The 19,561-nt window shown below is 36.2% G+C and overlaps 1 protein-coding gene across 1 annotated transcript; it reads right to left on the bottom strand.

Annotated features, from left to right (window-relative positions):
* Positions 1–3,132: 3,132 nt before the first annotated feature.
* On the bottom strand, positions 3,133–19,561 carry ABHD10 (abhydrolase domain containing 10, depalmitoylase). Its single transcript, XM_081065442.1, has 5 exons — positions 19,372–19,561; positions 16,455–16,638; positions 11,051–11,162; positions 10,546–10,683; positions 3,133–5,539 (listed from the first exon to the last, which is right to left on the bottom strand). Exons 1-5 carry the CDS (start codon positions 19,505–19,507, stop codon positions 5,195–5,197), a joined length of 915 nt encoding a protein of 304 aa, XP_080921568.1. The 5' UTR covers positions 19,508–19,561; the 3' UTR covers positions 3,133–5,194.

The raw sequence follows: 19,561 nt of genomic DNA, 5'->3' as shown, positions 1-19,561 counted from the left end.
TTTATTTGCTATATTTTACTATAACCTATGTTTTTGAGGATACTTATGTTTATTGTCTCTAGATAGTTGTCAACGAAAGAAGGTCTAGCCTAAGCAAAAGTCTCTTGAGAGTTTATTTGAGCCAAACTGATGACAATTGCTGGGAAGCAAAATCTCAACAGACCGAGAAAATGCTCTGGAGAATGGCAGTTTTGCAACTTATTTTATACATTAGAATCAAAGGAGGAGACGTAAGGAGGGTTACATGAAACGCATTGGTGCTATTGTGTTTCCCCCAAAATAAGACCTAACCAGAAAATAAGCACTAGCATGATTTTTCATGATGCTCATAATATAAAATAAGCCCTAATAAGTTTTTTGGAGCAAAAATTAATATAAGACCCGGTCTTATTCTCGGGGAAATATGGTAGGGTTTATTTTAGATTTACGAGCATCCTGAAAATCATACTAGGGCTTATTTTCCGGTTAGGTCTTACTTTGGGGGAAACACGGTAGATAAGGGAGATGGGGGAAAGCAAAGCGGGAGAAATCTCTGAGATTGGATAAAAAGTAAAACAGAGACACATACTTCTTTTACATTGGTGGCTACAGGATAGTTCATAATTAACATTTACAGCACCTAGAGAGGGTATGAGGGCAACAAGATAACAATGTGGTCTCGTGCTCTGGTGCTGGTGGTTGTGCCTTTCAGGGTCTGGAAACAAAGATTATTCTGACATTTCAAAGGCATGTTATCTTAGATGCACAAAGACAGTAGACAATTTCAAAGGTTAAGATTGACCTTTGTCAAGGAAGCTATAGGCCTTAGGAGGTGACTATCCACCATGACCCACATATAGTTAGGAATTTTTACTCAGACCATCCTGTGTGGTTACTTTCGGTCTCTGAGTTTGTAAGGCCCGCCATGCAGGCCTCGCCTGAGCTTGTCAGGTTCCTTATACGGCCCCTTTATCAGGCACAGTGTCTGTACTATATAACGGTGTGCTGCTGGCCACTGCTTCCCAGTCTCCTCGTGTCCGTGACATCACAGGAGTCGCTTGAAACTAGTTAAGATGGGAATTTTTATTCCATGAATGTTGGTAAACTCTACAAATCAGGGCTTCCCTCTCCCCTCTACCCCCGGAAATCTGGACTTATGTATAACACAAAGGACTTTGGTTTTTTTCCATAAGGAAAGAGAACCATCAGGTCTGATTTGATTGAAGCAAAAGGGGATGGTCAGATGACTCTCAAGTTTACTGTAAGGAGACTGGTAGGCAGGGAGGTACCTAAGGCGGAAGGATAATAAGGTTTGTGCCTAATGCATGTGGGAGGCCCAGGGTCCATCCCAGTTCATTAGGCAGTGGTCTTACGGGTTTGGAGCTCGAGAGAAGTCTGGAATGGAGGAATGTACTTGAATCATCTGCATGCAGGTAGCACTTAACACCAGGAACACGGGTATGGTTGGTCCAGGTGAATAAGTAAGTAGCAGCAGAAGAGTAGCAAGGTCAGAACAGAAAGGGAATATTAACATAAGGTGGGTGAGGAGGAGGAGCCAGCAAAAGGGATTGCTGTGACATGGTCGAAGACACCTGGGGGTAAGCAGTGTTAAAGCCCCTCATCTCAATAGTCTTTTGAGAGAGGGAGGCTGGCATGTAGACTGAGAATCTCAAAGCAGTAAGTTCTATCAAAAAGGGATGAACAGAATGCTTGCTGTTCATGAAAGAGGATAGCCGACACAGTGACAAACTTCTTGGAAACAGAGACGAGGATAAATCAGGAAAGGCTTCACTGAGAAGCTGACATTTGAGCTTCTTTTTAGTAGAAGAAAGTTTATCTGTAAGCAAAACCCTGAAAAGCCTAAGAAAACAGAACTCAAATGGGAAATGATTATTTCCTTCAAGAACACATTTGGTTAAAAAAATTTGCCTGTCTCTTTTCTAGGCATATTCTCTAAATGTGGGAAAGAGGGAAGCACCACCTCTTTTTCATAAAACCAAACTGTGCATACTACATGATTATGTGTCTAAACTTAAGTTACTTTAGATTTGTATTTAAAGGGGATCTTAAAAGGGTGTATTTAAATTCCACCCATGTTCCTCCAGAAACTAAAAGTTTGTTAGTTTTTCTTTCTAAATAGTTCAAAATTTAATGAAAATTTGATATATTCCTGTTGGGTACTACCCTGCAAATGGTTATGTGGTGAGCAATGCTTTCCTTGCTTTCTATCTCCACGCTTTATAAAACAGCCTTGCCCAAAGCTTTTTTCCTCCTCTCCTCCAAACAGACCTATTGGGTGCTCAGAGAACAGCATACTGTTTAGACTTGTCCGGAAATGGCTCTAAGCTCAGCAGATGCAGCAAAAACAAACACAGTATATTATGTGTCCTTACTTAGCCTTCCTTTCCATTGCACATCCATGAGATTGTTTAGAAGGGTGTTTAGAGGGGTTATGTCACTTTTAACAAAATGCAGGAGTTCCACAAGATAAGTCACTCAGGGCTGCTGGCTGTTCAAGCATTTTCCATGTCACTGAATATATGGCATGGGGCGGTGTGAAAGAGTTTGGAAGAAAAATTGAAAAGAACACTGAAGTAATTAATTATGTACCAGAATACAATAAATCTGATTCTTCAAACTCATTTGGAATTTGTGATGTTACCTTCTGCAAATCTACATTAAATTTTAAAACCGCTTTTCCTACCTTAGGTAGTGAAGGTTTCTCCCCTTCCCGTTTTCTAACCATTGACTGACAATTTGAAAGGATATCACACAACTAACATTCCAATTTGAGATTGCAAGGTTAGGAAGGTCTAGTGCAGTTCAGCTTCAGAAACCTATCTACTTTGTTGCCTCTGCTTTTCTTCCTAAATCCACATGAATTGTGTTCATTTCTCACCGACTATGCTCTGTGCATAATAAAAGTGAAAAGGTAGGGATAGGGAGACTCCTACGTATCATTGCGCTAGCTGTGTTGTACTTATTTAACCCTTCCACTTTATCTAGGTTTACATTGTCGTTTTACAGAGGAGGAAACCTCAGGGAGGGTGTGTATTGCTCAGTCACAGGCCTAGTAAATGGTGAACCAGGATTTAAACTCAAGCTCGTCTCTGTCCTTAACCATGACACATACTGCCTCTACACATGTACTTTGAATCTCCAATCATATTTATTACATTTTATTATAATGATGTTTAACCCTAGGAAATTCTCCTGGGCAGGGGCCCTTTTTCCTGTCTCATCCTCCTGTCTAGCAGTGACAGCGAACAGAAGGCCCCACCATCCACTATCAACTCACTGTAGCAGCAGGTACCACGTGGCACACACACAGCTCATATATTTTTTATTTGTAAATGGTTTTTGGTATGAAAGATAATTCAGAGATTGTAGTTTTATTGCCTTGTAGGACATTAACCTGTTCTGTATCTGTGTCAGGCATCCCCAAGACCAACCTCAGGTTCAAGGATTTGTTAGGACTCACCACACTCGGCGTGTAGTTCTACTCACAACTAGGATTCGTTACAGTGGAAGGATACGAAGCAAAATCAGCAAAGGAAAAGGAACCTGTGGGGAAAACTAGGCACAAGCTTCCAAGAATTCTCTCCCCGTGGAGTCACACAGGATGAGCTTAATTCCCCCAGCAGAGTTGTGACAGCACATGTGAAATGTCCACGGGGGAAGCTTGTTCGACTCAGTGTCCTGTTTTTATTGGGAGCTGATCACTTAGGTAGGCTCTGCTTAGCACCTACCAAAATTCCAGACTCCCAGAAGGAAAGGTGTTCAGCACAAACCATATTTTTTGCAAAGTTGAGGCACACTGAGACACTTTTTTCAGTACTGGGAATAGTGGACTCCTCCTAAAACTAAGTTCCCAGATGACAGCGATGGGCCAACCTTGTAAGCAGGTCTGAGGATAAGCAGTCAGGCCTGCTACGTTAACTCTTTTTGGCACAAGAAATTTGTCCCAACATTCTTATGTCATGCTGTCACCTTAAATTTTACTTTGACAGACATAACCCAAGCAGACTAAAGTCCAACCAAACTTAAAAGCTAAAAAACATCAACTCAATAATTTCAAGGCTGACAACTGTACAAGCTCATTTTAGTTATTAAAACAACTTTATATTTGCATTTCATATTTTCTTAATATATTTGCACTTCAGAAAGTCCTCTGATTTAGATGGTAACCACTTGGCTATTTGGACTTAAGGTACTTAATAAAACAGAAATGTGTCTGCAGGTAGGCAATAATATATAAAGACTAATTACTTCTTTAGGTTATGAAAATAATTTAAGATGAAATTCCCCCAAATATATTACATAAAGCCAAAATGTAGAAATGATGTATCTCCTTTTTACCACTGTAGTTTTGAGCCTTTCAAAGATAATCTTAATTTTAAGCTCAAATATAACAAGCAGAATATATATATATACCTTTATTTTTTGAACTTTATTATGCTTAAGACATTTCTCCAATCATTTCAGATTTATTTTCCTATATTTTGTGAATTGCATTTTAAAATCAGAATTTTACAAATCTCCATCTACAATGATACAAAACAAACCCCCCCAAAATTAAGCTGTATTAATAATTCTAAGAGAATACAATTAAAAGCCGGCACAGTTAGAAAAAGCATTAGAAGTTAATGAAAAAACAGAAAATATTTTAATGAAAAAAAATATCAGAAAGTTGAAGGAGAAAATTTTCCAAACAGCAGCTGGTATAGTCAGCCCTTCATATCTGCAGATCCCACACCCTTGGATTTAACCAACCATGGATCAAAAATATTTTAAGAAAAATTCCAGAACGCTGATCCCTAAACAATACAGTATAACAAATATTTACACAGCATTACATTGTTTTAGATATTATAAATAATCTAGAGGTGATTTAAAGTACACAGGAGGATGTTCGTATGTTGTATGCAAATACTATGCCATTTTATATAACGAACTTGAGCATCCTCAGCTTGTGGTGTCTGAGGGGTGTGTGGGGGGGATCCTGAAACCAATCCCTTGAGGATACAGACAGACTGTACTTTCTTCACAATTTGTATCACTTAAGTGCTAATACATCATTAAATAAATACTGATGTGATAATTACAAAATAGAGATTAAGAGGAAAAAATCTTCTGAGTATCAGGGACTTCGTTTTGTTATCTCTCTTCCAATCTTCTGGATCCATCAGTTCACACACCAACTAAAAATGTGACTCTAGTTAACTACAGTTGAAAGCTTATCAATTAAGTCATCAATAGTGCAAACAAGAAGTTGAATGTCTGCTTTTTCCTTCATTTGGTGATCACTATCTTTTCGGAGGATGACATCTACATCCCTGCTGACTACTCGGTCTGCAATCTGCATCGATGTATGCCAAGGCACGATGTCATCTTTCATGCCATGGAGCAATCTGATAGGGCAGTTCACAGGAATAGGACTATGTAACAAGCAGTGGTGCTCAGCCTCTTTAATGAAACTGTATGGAATGTGATAAACTCCTTCTTCACTGTATTTTGATGGCATGTTCCACACGCCTTTCATCTCTATTTCTTTTTTTACCTATTGGGGAAAATTAGGAAAATAAAAGTATTTACGAAACATTAACACATGGAGCAGTCTTAAATAACCTATGGAAAGCAGTCCTTGAGGAAGAGGAAAAGAGATAAAAATGTATCAATGATAATTATCAGTAATTAAATACTACAGGAAAGGCACTGTGACAGGTATTTTACACATAGCATCTCATAAGATTCTAATAATTCAGTTATTATTTCATTTTTACAAAAGAGGATATTAGAGTTTAGAGAAGTTAAATATGTTCAAAGTTGAAAGGTAGAACTGTGGCTAGGATTCAAACTTAGATTTAACTAACTTTATCAGGTAAATCTTAAATCAGGTATTGCTTTACCCCAACTAAAAGGGAAAATGAGGGGGAGAAAAATACAATAATTTCTTGGAATATGTTATATTCCAAATATATATAATTTTAGATATCATTCATATTAATAAAATAAAATCTTAGCAATAAAAATTGTTTAGATTTCAAAATCATAAACCTTTAGCACCTATGTGAGAAGTTACTAAAATGGGGATGGGATACGAAGAAAAGAAAGATCAAGCATAGAACTAAAAACAAAAAATAAGACAGTAGGTATTCTGAGACAATCAAGTACTGAGTATAAATAAAAATGTACAGTTTCTGCCTTTCAGAGTCCTACGGAATGAGAAAAAATTTTATTTTGGCTGACAATGACGTTTTCCAAATACTTCCTAAAAACTGAGCAATGATATTTTTACACTTACTGCCTTAAAATGAAACATTGGGTATCTTTTGATTTTTGAAGAATTTTTACATTTCGATTTAATTTGTCTTAAACAATTTTCTTAATTAAAGTAACATATACTCATTACAGAAAACATGGGGAATTTATGTAAAAAGAAATAAATCATCCATAATCATACCTCATCTAGTGGATATAACAACCATTAATATTACGGCTTATTTCCTTCCAGTATTTCTCTATGTGTACAGTAAGTCCTCACTTCACATCATCCATAGGTTCTGAGACTTTAAGTGAAATGATGTATAATGAAATCAATTTTAATTTAGGATAATTGGTAAAAACAAACATTAAATTCCTAAGGCGGCTCATCAACATTATAACAAAATGACGTTTAAAGAAAAACATTATTTGAGGATCCACTGTATTTGATTTTTATATATGTAATATGTAAAATACATACCTATTACACATTCATGTATAGTTTTCTATGCTGCTTTACTTATTTAATACATATATCTGGGTTTTAAAAATTCTGTGAAAAATTTTAAAGACCACATAATAGTCCACTATAATCAATCAAAGATAATTGACTTGACTATTCCTATACTGCTGGATACTTCCATGAATATTTTTGAGCAAAATAGTTTATACGTATACGAATAAATTCTCTGTAAATATTATCAGAACTTGAACTGATAAATCAAGATACATACTGTGTAGTTTTAAGACTCTTTCAATCATATAATATGAAGGGCATATCTGACTAAAAAAACAAGTGGGCATCTTATCAAAAATAAAAATATAAGGAAAGAAAAACCACATATATCTGAAAAATTTTGTATTTAAGTTTTCAATAAAGATATGATTTTTCCATATTTAAAGTTGTAAATTTATTGCAAATATGTAAAGGAAAACAAGAATTTAAGCAATAAAATATTTACAATATAATCTATTATATACCGGAGGTGCCAAGAAAATGTATACAAGTAGACACTTTGGTCAACGTTCCTCACACAGTAGTTCACTGTAACCAGAAGTGTCTGGACACTGATGGCAACCAATTTGAGCACCTCTTGTAATTGCAGATGTCAAACGTGACTTATATTCATCTTTTGTTATCGGTATATAATGAATATTACAATTTTAATAGTTTTTTCCTTTCTTAAAATGTGTATACATTTTTTTGGCACCCTCTGTATATTTAGGCATTTTAATGCATTTTTTTAAATTCCAGAAAGATTTGATTCAGTGAAATTGAGCAGTTGAAGTCAATTTATTTCAGTGAAAAAAGCTGTATATCTGAAATTCATACTTTTAAATATGTTTCAAATGATTTGAAATTAATGAAAATAAAAAAGCTATAAAACATATGAATCTATATTAATATCATGGGATTTTTCTGCATTAAAACATGTGAACCAAATATTTAAAGCAAAAATGATGATTCAGTTATCCTCAAACTAGTCAGGATTACTTCTGAATTTATAATTTCAGTAATTAAAACTTAATTTCATTGGTTATTATGTGAAGAAGGAACTATCATAATTATTGAGACACAATTAATAATAGTTTAATTTTAAGTATCCTTGCCCTCAAATAGCTGTTATCTGCTACTGAATTGAAAATTGTCCATTTGAAGAACAAACTTTATATAAAATGTTATATGTCCCGAATCCTCCAAAAAAAAAAAATTTCAGAAATAGCAAAAACAGCATTAACCAAAGAAAATGTATAATATGCATAAGGTCTACAACAAAAAGAAACTGTATCAAGCAAGACAACGTGGTTGTGAAGTTTGGGTTCCAAATAGCTGTGCCTCCTGTCTGGCGCCCTCTTGTGTCCAAAGAAGGAGACAATGAATAGAGTCAGTGAAGAGGTAAGACAAGGTCCTGCACAATGCGAAATGCTGGGTCTTAATATCCCAGGGCTAGAGAAGATATTGAAAATCTCCACTTCTGCTCCCTTGACACTATTAGAGCTAGCTCTGTGGGTGAAGAAAAAAAAAGATAGTGATCCTAGTGTCCCTACTCTTTCCTTACATGTGCTTTTAATTAACAAGGGCTTAATATGTTTCTGTTAATGACCATTTGCTGGTCTGATTTAGGATTAGCAAGATATGCTCCAACTACAGATCTTCTTAATCACTTAGTGGGTATCTACCATATCCTTTTTCTGCATGATATGACTATACACACATAAACAGAAATGTACGCAGATCTTGCCATTTACCAATAATTCTCCCAAATTGTTAATCAATTCCTTTCCAATCTGCGATGTTCTTAAAATAATTTCCTACCATGAGAAGCACTGTATTACTGGGTTAGAGGATGGGGTGAGCGGTCCAAGATTTAGATGCAGAAAGATGCAATGGCAGGAAAATATAGCAGCATGAGGACACTAAGCAACTATGTATGAGAAACAATCAAGAAAGTGAAAAAAAAAATTCAGAAATGGGAGGTAAGTGCAAGAAAAACCAGCTTCACAATTTTAGCCCTGATAGGAAGTCATATGAAAAACCTGACTATACAGTCAATACCATTTTTAAAGAGTTGGGAAGAACAACATGAACTATGAATAAACTTAGAACAGATAATATGACACTGAGTTCTATGCAGAATTTGAGGCAAAAGTCAACGACATTGTACGAATCAATACTATATATCCTTTTCTCCTCTTGCTCCTCCATTCTCTAGAGCAGGGTTCTCCAACTTCACCTGAGAGACTTGTTCAAAACAGATTACTGGACCACACTCCCAGTTTCTGATTCAGCAAGTCTTGGGTGAAGCTTAAAAAATGCATTTCTAGCCTGGGGACTATACTTTTTGAATCCCTGCTCTAGACTATTTTTCTTTTATTCTGGGCTTCAGGGCTGACAGAATGTTAGTCCCACAGGTGAAATTTAGATCCCTTGTGTGTGTGGGGAAAACACCCAAGGAGAACTCAAATGATTGCAAAAATAAATAAATAAATAAATAAATAAATAAATAAATAAATAACACACAAAAACAAACAGCTGTTACCTACTATTTCTTTGTTTGCAGACAACTGAAGTGCTTAAACATATGTCCAATAATAAAGTATAATAAACTAACTGCCTTGCCAGTTATTTCAGACATCTTATTTCTAGCATGATCTGCTGAAGGACATGCTAATTCAAGGTGAGAATTAGGAGTAAAAAAAAGAATGCCAACTAAGTGTCTAAATCAGGAATGGCAAGTCTCATCTCCTGGGTGCTAATTTTGATTGACAGTGTGTGTTTGGAGAGCTCTGCTGAGCAAGGACCTAGGGCTGCTTCCAAGCTAAAAAGTTTCATGATTGATTAGTCAAGTCTAACATGGTCAGAAGAATTGGTACTATTTCCCATATGCCACAAAATAAGAAAAAGAGGTACAAGAAATGACTACAATGTATGATGTATGCTATCTAAGTAAAAGTGATTAATAAAGAAAATGTGGCTAAAAAAAGAAATTTAAAGTGCGATTTCATTAATGTGGCTCAAATATTTGAGAGAATGATTGAAGGGACTGAAGAAAAGGAAGGCTTAAACAAGACACCAAGTAACAAAGAAAGCAAAGAGATTGTATATAAAAAGCAGCTAAATCACAAGATGGGCCAACATAGTACAAGGACAGACAATTAAGTTTGCAAACTCATCCTATACACCTCATTGCTGAATATCACTATGATCACCGTCGAAGTACTTCCCTTGGGAAGCTATGCACCGATGCCAGAGCCTAGTTTACCCTTCAAAGCAACTTTGGAACTCTTTTTCTGGAATGGCCGTCAGAGCTGTTGTCACATTACCCTTGATGTCCTGAATGTCATCAAAATGTCTTCCTTTCAATATTTCCTTTATCTTTCGGTAAAGAAAGAAGTCATTGGGGGCCAGATCAGGTGAGTAGGGCGGGTGTTCCAATACAGTTACTTGTTTACTGGCTGAAAACTCCCTCACAGACAGTGCCGTGTGAGCTGGTGCATTGTCGTCATGCAAGAGCCATGAACTGTTGGCAAAAAGTTCAGGTAGTTTTTGTCTAACTTTTTTACGCAGCCTTTTCAGCACTTCCAAATAGTAAACTTGGTTAACTGTTTGTCCAGTTGGTACAAATTCATAATGAATAATCCCTCTGACATCAAAAAAAAGGTTGGCAAAATTGTTGCAACAAGTTCGTGAACTTAATTGTCAGACCTTGTAAGTCAAAGGATAATACATAAATAAATATTCAAAGAAAGAGGGAGCAGAAGAATGACGAGAGGTACACACTGAGGTTTGCTGTGACTTACCTCAACAGGAAGCTGATTAAACTGTGTCACTAGGCTATCTACAGCTGTAGCGACGCCAATAAGAGCCACAACTTTTTGTGGCCGTGCAATTGCAGCATGAAACATAAGCCATCCACCAAGGCTAGATCCAACCAGTATCTAAAAATAAAAATACGTATAGTTTTAAAGAGGAATTTATTTTTTTTGTCTTTAAGGGGAGCAAGTAATTTAATAGGATGCATGTACTTTCTTCTTTTATATCCTTTGGCTCTAAGACTTTTAATATTTGACACAAAGTAGAATTAAAATTGATTACTTTTTGTGAAATATAATAGAGAATTACAAAAATAAAATTTATAAAAAGTAAAATGCTACTTATACTTTATAAGAAAGTGAAAATGACAGAACTATTTCAAATCAAATATCAAAATTGATTGTTAAACATTTAAAATATTAAATGTTCGTATCTAACAAAACAGCTCAAATGTCACAAGATTATAGTCAACAATTAATCAAAAACCGTCACCTGAGGTCCTACAGCTAAGTCATCAATTATAGAAAGAACATCTTTTCTCCATCTTCCCACTGTACATTCTTGTAAGTTACCATCTGAATTTCCAACTCCTGAGTAATCAAACCTGAAAAAATGGAAAATATATATCTATATCTAGATGTCTATATATTTGCTTCTCTGATTTTTAAGGAAGATAGCACATTTATTATTATTACAATGCCAAAAATATATTAAAATAAAACACTGAAGTCAATACACGAGTATATGTCAGCAAATCCTATTGGTTGAACCGTCAAATATCTCCTATAGCCACTCACTTTTTGATCCCCTCCACTGCGGCCAGCCTGGTCTAAGTCACCACCCTCTCCCAACCGGACTAAGACAAGAGTCTCCTTTTCCATTTTTCACCCTCACAGTCTGTTCCCCACACTGTAGTCAGTGACCCTTTTAAAACAAAAATCTTCTCTTGTACAAACCCTCCAAAGGCTTTCTATAATCTTTAAATAAAATCTGAAGTCCTTACTACACTCTGGCCCGTGACTACTTCTCTGATCTCATTTCTCACTGTTTTCTCTCTCTCCCAACCATATGCTCACTTTACTTCTTGAGGTTAATGGAACACATCACCCGTTTCTGCCTCAGGAGTTTTACGTCATCTTTGCCCTCCACTTGGAATACTCTACCTCCCGATATCCACTTAGATTGCTCCCTCACTTGATTTCAAATGTTACAGTCCTAGAGAGGCCTTCTGTGACCATTCAACCTAAAATTGTGCTTCTTTCACCATTCTCCATTTCCTTACTCTGTTTCATTTTCTTCATAGCAAATACTGATACTTGACACTATATATGATATTTGGTTATTTGTTTCTGATCTGTCTCCCACATTAGAATGGAAGCTCCATACAGGCACAGGCTTTGCTTTGTTATTTTCCACCACTGCTTTCCCAGTGCCTCGGTCAGTACCCGGCAAGTGCTTAGTGTATATTTACTAAATTAGTGGAAGGGAAAGAGGACACCAGAATCAAATTCATCATCACTAGCCCATCCACTTAGTTTGCTTCTCCCTCCACCTTTCTAATTCTCCAGGTTCAAAGTCTGCCTGATCTGTGAATTTTACCTCTCAAGGTCTCAATTCAGTAAGTTATGAAGTATCATATGACTCCTGCAGATTACTGTAAACCCCCGTCATATAGAACTACTCCCAATTCCTAGATAAGCCCTTCCATAACTTGGAGCCTTTGCATCATGTTCCACTGCCTAGGCCTTCTTTCCCCACCCAAATTCCTAGTCATCCTTTAAGTCATGTCACCATCTTTGAGGAACATTCTTTGACACATCTGTCCTGTTTGGTATAAGTGAGTCACTTTCTTTTGTATGTACTCAAAGAACACTTTTCATATTGTGTGTTGTAATCAAGTTTTGAATATTTGTCTCTCTCTGACTAGAACGTCACTTCTTCAAGGTCCCTTCTTCAAGTTTGTTTTTCCAGGGTATAGAACATTGACTGTCCTGGACCATCCTCACTCACTCACTTCTTCTCACATTCATCCCTTTCTCTGTAATTTGGTAAGACCAGTATCTTGGTGCCGGTCTTTGTCATCTTAAAACGAGCCTATCGCAGTGGCCTCCTAACTGTACCTCTATGACTATTCTCTCCAAATGGATCGCTCTATACCTCTCAGGTTTTTCCTAAAAGATTGTATTGATATGGCATTAGTTTCAGTGGCTCCAGTGACATACAACATAAAAATTTAGTGCTTTAACCTATTTTTTTTTAGACCATTATGTTCTGGCCACCTCAGATGGACCTTTTATCATTTCATCAGAAGAAATTACTGCTTTAGCCAAATTGATCACCTTGCGGTTTCTAAAATAGGTTCTACATTTTCTGTCTGTTTCGGGGCTCATACTATTTCCTTCACCTGAAATACCTTCTCCCATCACCTTGATTAGTAATATCCTCTCTCAGAACTTAGTCCAAATGAACCTTTTTTTGCTGGAAAGGCTTCCCAGACAAGTTGGGAAAAACAAAACAAAACAAAAAAACCTCTACCTAATGAAACCTCTACAGATTTCATTTTTATCAATCACAATCAATTTCTCATATCCTGCTTTATAAGACAGTTTGTGTGTGTATGTGTCTGATCATTCCTGTGAGATTATAAGATCTTGGAGGAAGAAAACCATCTTATTTCTGTCTCTGCATTCTTCATAGTGGGTAGGCATGTAAACCTCACACACTGAGTATTATAATACATTCTAAATGAATAGAAGTGGAAGATAAAAGAATTACTTTATTCAAATTTAAAGCTTTCATGTTTTTCTGATTCTGAAAATCTGCTGAAAACTAATAAATCCTAGTATGTTTCGTGCACATGTAAGACTTTATACGTGATACACAGCAAAAACATATTTTCTTACAGATAAGAGATTTTTAAGTGATAGAGGAAGAAGAAATTAAAATTTTCTTTAGGTATATAGCGAAATAATTTTGGATCATTGGAAAATAGTGTAACGAGGCAGCTGTTGAATCTAAATCAGTTATTATTTCCCTTCAGTCCAAGGTAGGTAGAAAAAAAATCAGGGAGAAGAGGGAGAATGGTACCAACTAATTCTCCTTTTTCTCTGCCTTGGTGGGCAACTGGACATTTCTACTCGCTGCATCTTTTATAGTCGCCACCCAAATATATGGTAAAGATGCGAAATACATGTATAGCTCCTTCGTAAATGAAATTATAACCATTTAGTGACACTAATAAATACAGTTACAAGTAAAAAATAGAGTTCATTCTTGCTGGACCCTAACCAAAAGACAAAGATAATTCAAACATATGAAGTAGTTTAGGACTTTTAAACACAGTAACAAAAGTCTGTCTAGCAGTGTCAATACTCTAGGACATATTCCCAAATCTAGAATTAAAAATTCTAATAGAAATAACTATGAGAGAATACCAGCCCTAAAATCATGTTATATTCCTTAGCTCTGACTCAATTTTATTTTAGGCACAGTGACAGGACATTAAGAAAACATTTTCATATTGCCATATGTACCACTTCTTGTATAATATACAAAACTAACCATTTCCTCCTTCAAGATCTAAATTTTACAGCCACAATCACAACAAAATTAAACTCAGAAATTGGAGTGTAAACAGAAGATAAAATCTCTTATAATAGGCTAAAATACAATCGTAGTTAATGGTGATTAGACTTTAATGAAGTTTTGATAAAAGCACATAGAAAGGAACTTGATCAAATTAAAAATTTGTAGTGAAGGGTTATACTTCATAAAGATTTATAAAGATACACACAGGCTACATTTTACTACAGTACCATTGAACAGTCCATACACATTATACTCTCATTACTATTATATACCTTTAAAAAGAAAATGTATTTCACATGTATCAAAAATGCAGAAAACCCATATATGTCTTATAGGACAATAAGAACTGATTATAGCTCTCATAATCTCAATTTAAATTCAAGAACTGGTAGAATGACAATTACTTGATTCAAAATCTTTTGTGGACAAAAAGGGAGAATGATGGCAATATTTCTGATAGTACACTGTTTTGCTCAGGGTAGGCCCCTTACTTCTTACTCAAATCGTAACTATTCTTCAGTGTTCCTTTATAAAGTGTTTTCTATCCACTTCAACCCCTAGTTTTCTTTTTCTCACTTTATACAATTAAGTGTATTGATTTTTTGATGCAATCACATTTTGATGAGTATTTTTGTTCAGTTTCTCAGATGTATTTTATCCTGTGTTTTCCCATCCCGATAAAAGATCCTTAAGCCTACTTGCAAAAGATACTCAGTTGTGAGGGTTGTAAATGTCTAACTATTACATTGTTTTGTACACCTGAAGCTAATAAAAAATGAATAATTTGATATTAAAAAAAGATATTCAGAATAACAGTTGTCAGAACAGATTTTTAAGAGTTCTGAGCAGGAAAATGAAATAATTCACTTAATTTGACAAAAGAAAAAAAGACTAAATCCATATAATTGACAAATTTCTGCCAATATATTGACCACAGTCTAAAAGTTTTTATTTTTATTTATATTTATTTTATTCCTAAAAGCTATTATTTCCTAGATCTATTGAGTGAATGTTAGTGAAACTACTCTTCTCAAAATTTAGATGAATAGATTTTTAGGCTGTTAGTGTTAGCTAGAAAATAATTCAGAAATAATCTTTAATCCAACCTCTTCCTTTTTTATGAAGAGGCCCAGTGTTTATTAACTGATTCATCTTGTCATAGTTATTACTAGTATTGATTTTAGAATTCATGTTTCTTGAATTCCAGGCCTGGGATCTTTCTACCAAACCATACTGTGTTTTTCCAAAACTAAGACCTAGCCAGACCATCAGCTCTAATGCATCTTTTGGAGCAAAAATTAATATAATGCCCGGTACATTATATATATTTATATTACATTATGCTATGTTATATTATATTATACTATACTGTACTATATTATATTAGATCTGGCTGTGTATTATAGTAAGATAAGACCGGGTCTTATATTAATTTTTGCTCCAAAAGACACTGATTGTCTGGCTAGGTCTTATTTTCAGGGAAACATGGTACTATTTCTTCTGGCAAACCAGGCACTGAATAAATGGTTTTTATAGGTAAATAAATCTAATAACAATGTAAACATGTTATTTCACTAAAATAATTATCAGTATGAAATTTTATGAATTGTGAAATCAAGTTTTAGTTACACAACACATATCCCTATTTATGCTTAGACAAATTCAGATGAGGGGGGGAAAACTCAGTGGAAACGTGAATTACATAATGCTAATTTTACAATACAGCAGGTCCTCCAATAATGTCGTTTTGTTCAAGGTTTTTGTTATAATGTTGATGAGATGTCATAGGAAATTAGTTCTTGTTTGTATCAATTAGCCCTTGGTAAAATTGGTTTCATTATGCGTTGTTTCACTTAAAGTCGCAGAACTTATCAACAATGTTAATTGAGGACTTACTGTACTTTTACCAACATATAGTATTTTTAAATACATGCATTAAAAGTAAGGTAATAAACAGAGGTCAAATAAAAGTCCTTAAATCCCTAATGGAAAACACAATACAAAGATTACAAGAAAGCCAACTAGTATACTGGATTCTTAACATGTTAGGTTATTGTGGCTAAAGAGCTTAGTTATCACTATTTTCCTTTCCTGCCAGCATTGTAAGTATGGCATAAAGACCTTTAAAAAAAGCCTTTTAAAACTTGCATTTACAGAATCCTAAATCACAAGATGAAAGTTTACAGGCCATTAAAAGAAATTAAGCTATAAAAATGCTGGCATTTGCTTTAATTGGTTAGAGCAGAAGTAATTCTCCGCTGCCATACTAAATGGTAGTAATATTTTCTTTGAAATATGTTGTTCCTACCTTATATAGGCGTGACCTAGAGAGCTGCAAAACTCCTCAACCGCCAATGCTTTTGTACCATTCATACTAGAAACATAGCCAGGGATGAAGATAATTCCTGGACTTTTGCCTTTTAGTCTTTTATAAGCCAGGTTTGGAAGGTCTGGTCGACTAAGGAAAGAGACTGATGACTTTTGTCTGCAAGCTAAACAAAGTACACAAAACATAAACTATAATTTGTAAATACTGTTTTTGGAAAACCATACATATTTTCAATCTTAACTTTCTTGTCAAACTATTGTCAAATACTATTTCCGTTTAATAGGAAAAACCAAAACAGACTTGAAATATTAGTCACAAGTCTGCAAATTTTAAAAATCATTTCAAAATCAGTATCTTTTTTGAGCAAGGTTTAATCTTTTTTTTTTTTAAAGATTTTATTTTATTGGGGAAAGGGAACAGGACTTTATTGGGGAACAATGCGTACTTCCAAGATTTTTCCTAAGTCAAGCTGTCCTTTCAATAGCGGTCATGGAGGGCGCAGCTCAGGTCCAGGTCCAGTTGTTAGTTGCAGGGGGCGCAGCCCACCATCCCTTGTGGGAGTTGAACTGGCAACTTTGTGGTAGAGAGGATGTGCTCCAACTGAGACATGTGGGAGCTCAGCGGCAGCTCAGCTCAAGGTGCCATGTTGAATCTTAGTTTCAGGGGGCAGAGCCCACCATCCCTTGTGGGACTCAAGGAGTTGAACCGGCAACCTTGTGGTTGAGAGCCCACTGGCCTTTGTGGGAATTGACCCGGCAGCCTTCGGAGTTAGGAGCACGGAGCTCCAACCACCTGAGCTACAGGGTCGGCCTGCAAGGTTTAATCTTGATTCTTTCAAAATACACAATGAGGTGGCAATTTTAAGGCAACAGGACAGAGACTCATCAAAAATGTTCTCCTGTTGCTGCTGTGTCATCTCTCCTAAACAGCATCAATCAACATTCATATTTACTTACACCAATTTTAGCCCTCTCTTGTGATATTTTTGCCTTCTTTCTAATTTTTTTGTTTTTAAATGTTTGAGTAGTTTGGCACCCTGTACTTTCTGGTGGGGAGAGGTCAATTTAGTCTGCCCTTGAGAAACCGTTTCAAAGGAGGAGGTGCTGTGCCCCTTGTATTACTGACTCCCTTTCTACCCACTAAATCATGGGCCATGGTAATAGCTAATCATGATTCCCTATCAGCTGAGGTGCACTCAATGAACAGTTTCTTTACAAGTAACCTTGAAAAACATATGATAGTATAATTTTTGGAAAAAGATTTCTCATAGGACTCTGCAATCACTGTGCTTTATTTGTTGGCTTGACTTTCTGTGACTGGTACACATAGATCTCAGTGCAATTTAAGTACAACAGCACAACTGGTAAACCTTACAAATTACTCTATTTTATTGCTTTTAAAGTTCTTTCCCTACTATAAAATCAATACTTGCTCTTAAAAAAAATGTAGAAAGATATTTAAAAACCAAGAAGTCATTTACAATCCCACCTCCTCCTTCCAAAGAAATTAGGTTTGTGTATTTCATTAGTCTTTTACCAGACCAAAAAATTTCTTCTTTTATATTACATGAAACCTTCCTCCACTTTACTGTGACTAACAAAAACTTCTCATTCTCTTTGTGTCAGCTGATAGTTTTCCTCATTTTGGAAATCACTGAGAAGTTGATTTAAAAAAAATGGAATTGGAGGCCTTAGAGTTGTTTCAAAGTTTCAATGCACAGTGAAATATGCCAAATTTAAAACGTCTAGTAAAAAACAGGGCTAGTAGGAGCCAGTTATGTTGGTTGGCTGGTTGTATCTGCAAAGATGTTCATTATCCATTTCCTCAGCTCAGCCCTCAAAAAATCCTTCCTTTCTTCTTTTCGATACTACTTCCCAACCTAGGAATTTCTCCCTAAGACAACAATTTATTTAATGTTGGGGCGTTATAAGTGCACAGGTTAACATTACATCCATTCGTGACCTTTGTACAAGGACAAACTCAAAGCCTGGTGCCTAAGTGCTCAATGACTGGTTGCTAAATAGATGAAAGAATATTGTACTCTAGGTAATGAAGTGACATACTATATTTTGCTAGAGAAACATATATATGATGTCTTTTGGTTGTGCACAATTGAATGTAAGTTAAACTGGTTATATGGGTTTAAAAATTTTAACTCCAAGGGTATCTGCAATGACAATTCCCATTGCAAGCAATCAAGCATCTGACAGCTGTGTGCACACAACAGACCCCAAAACTGAAAAAGGGCACAATTCAGAAAGACAGACTGTATACATGGGAGGCTGGGCGTGGGGATGGAGTGGGACTTGGAAGAACCGAACACAAGAGAAAGAAAATATTCAGGTGTTCTGAGTTTTTATTCAAATTCTAGTTTGAAGTAATGATTATGGTTGTCACTGAGCGGAACCATCGAGAAGGCAAAACTAGAAGTTAGGCCTGATGACACTGTCTACACTTTTGCAAAGAAAACGTTCCAATTGTAAATTCCTTAGAGGGCAGGTCTAAGCATCTTAACACAGAATCACGATCTGTAAACCTCTTAGAACCCGCAAAGGAAAAAAAAGAAAAAGCAACTGATAACCAAAGGCATTAAATGCACTTGTGAATTTTTCCTATTTGGCTCTTACTGCAGAGAAAGCAGGCGGAGAGCAAGATCCTTACACTAAAGGGCGTAAATGCCAGCAAGGGCCGGAGCGTCCAGGATACCCCGGCACCACCGCACACAAAAAATCCCTCCATAGCCTTTACCAAAACTGTCGAAAACGCCCAGAACTGGAGCACTGAGAACAGAGGAAGAACAGTTTTGAACGGGGCGCCAAAAATTCACTGCAGAGAAACGGGCAACACCAGGGATGTTCGAGACCACGCGTCCCCCTCCCGCCTTCCGGACACTAACCTGGGAGCCACCGTGGAGGTCTCTCCGGCTTCCGTGCAAGCAACGCGCTGAGGCCACGGTGAAAGCCGAAGGCCGTGGAGCCCCATCTCCGACAAGGATCCCAGGCAGCCACAGACGCCAGGCCAAACCCCGCCATCTTCCCGGCGGCCTCCGCGCGCCGCTCTGACCGACCCGGGACGCAAAGCGCGCG

Source organism: Rhinolophus hipposideros, assembly GCF_964194185.1.
Source record: "Rhinolophus hipposideros genome assembly, chromosome: 2".
Classification (NCBI taxonomy): Eukaryota; Metazoa; Chordata; class Mammalia; order Chiroptera; family Rhinolophidae; genus Rhinolophus; species Rhinolophus hipposideros.
This window is presented reverse-complemented; position numbering and strand designations above follow the sequence as displayed.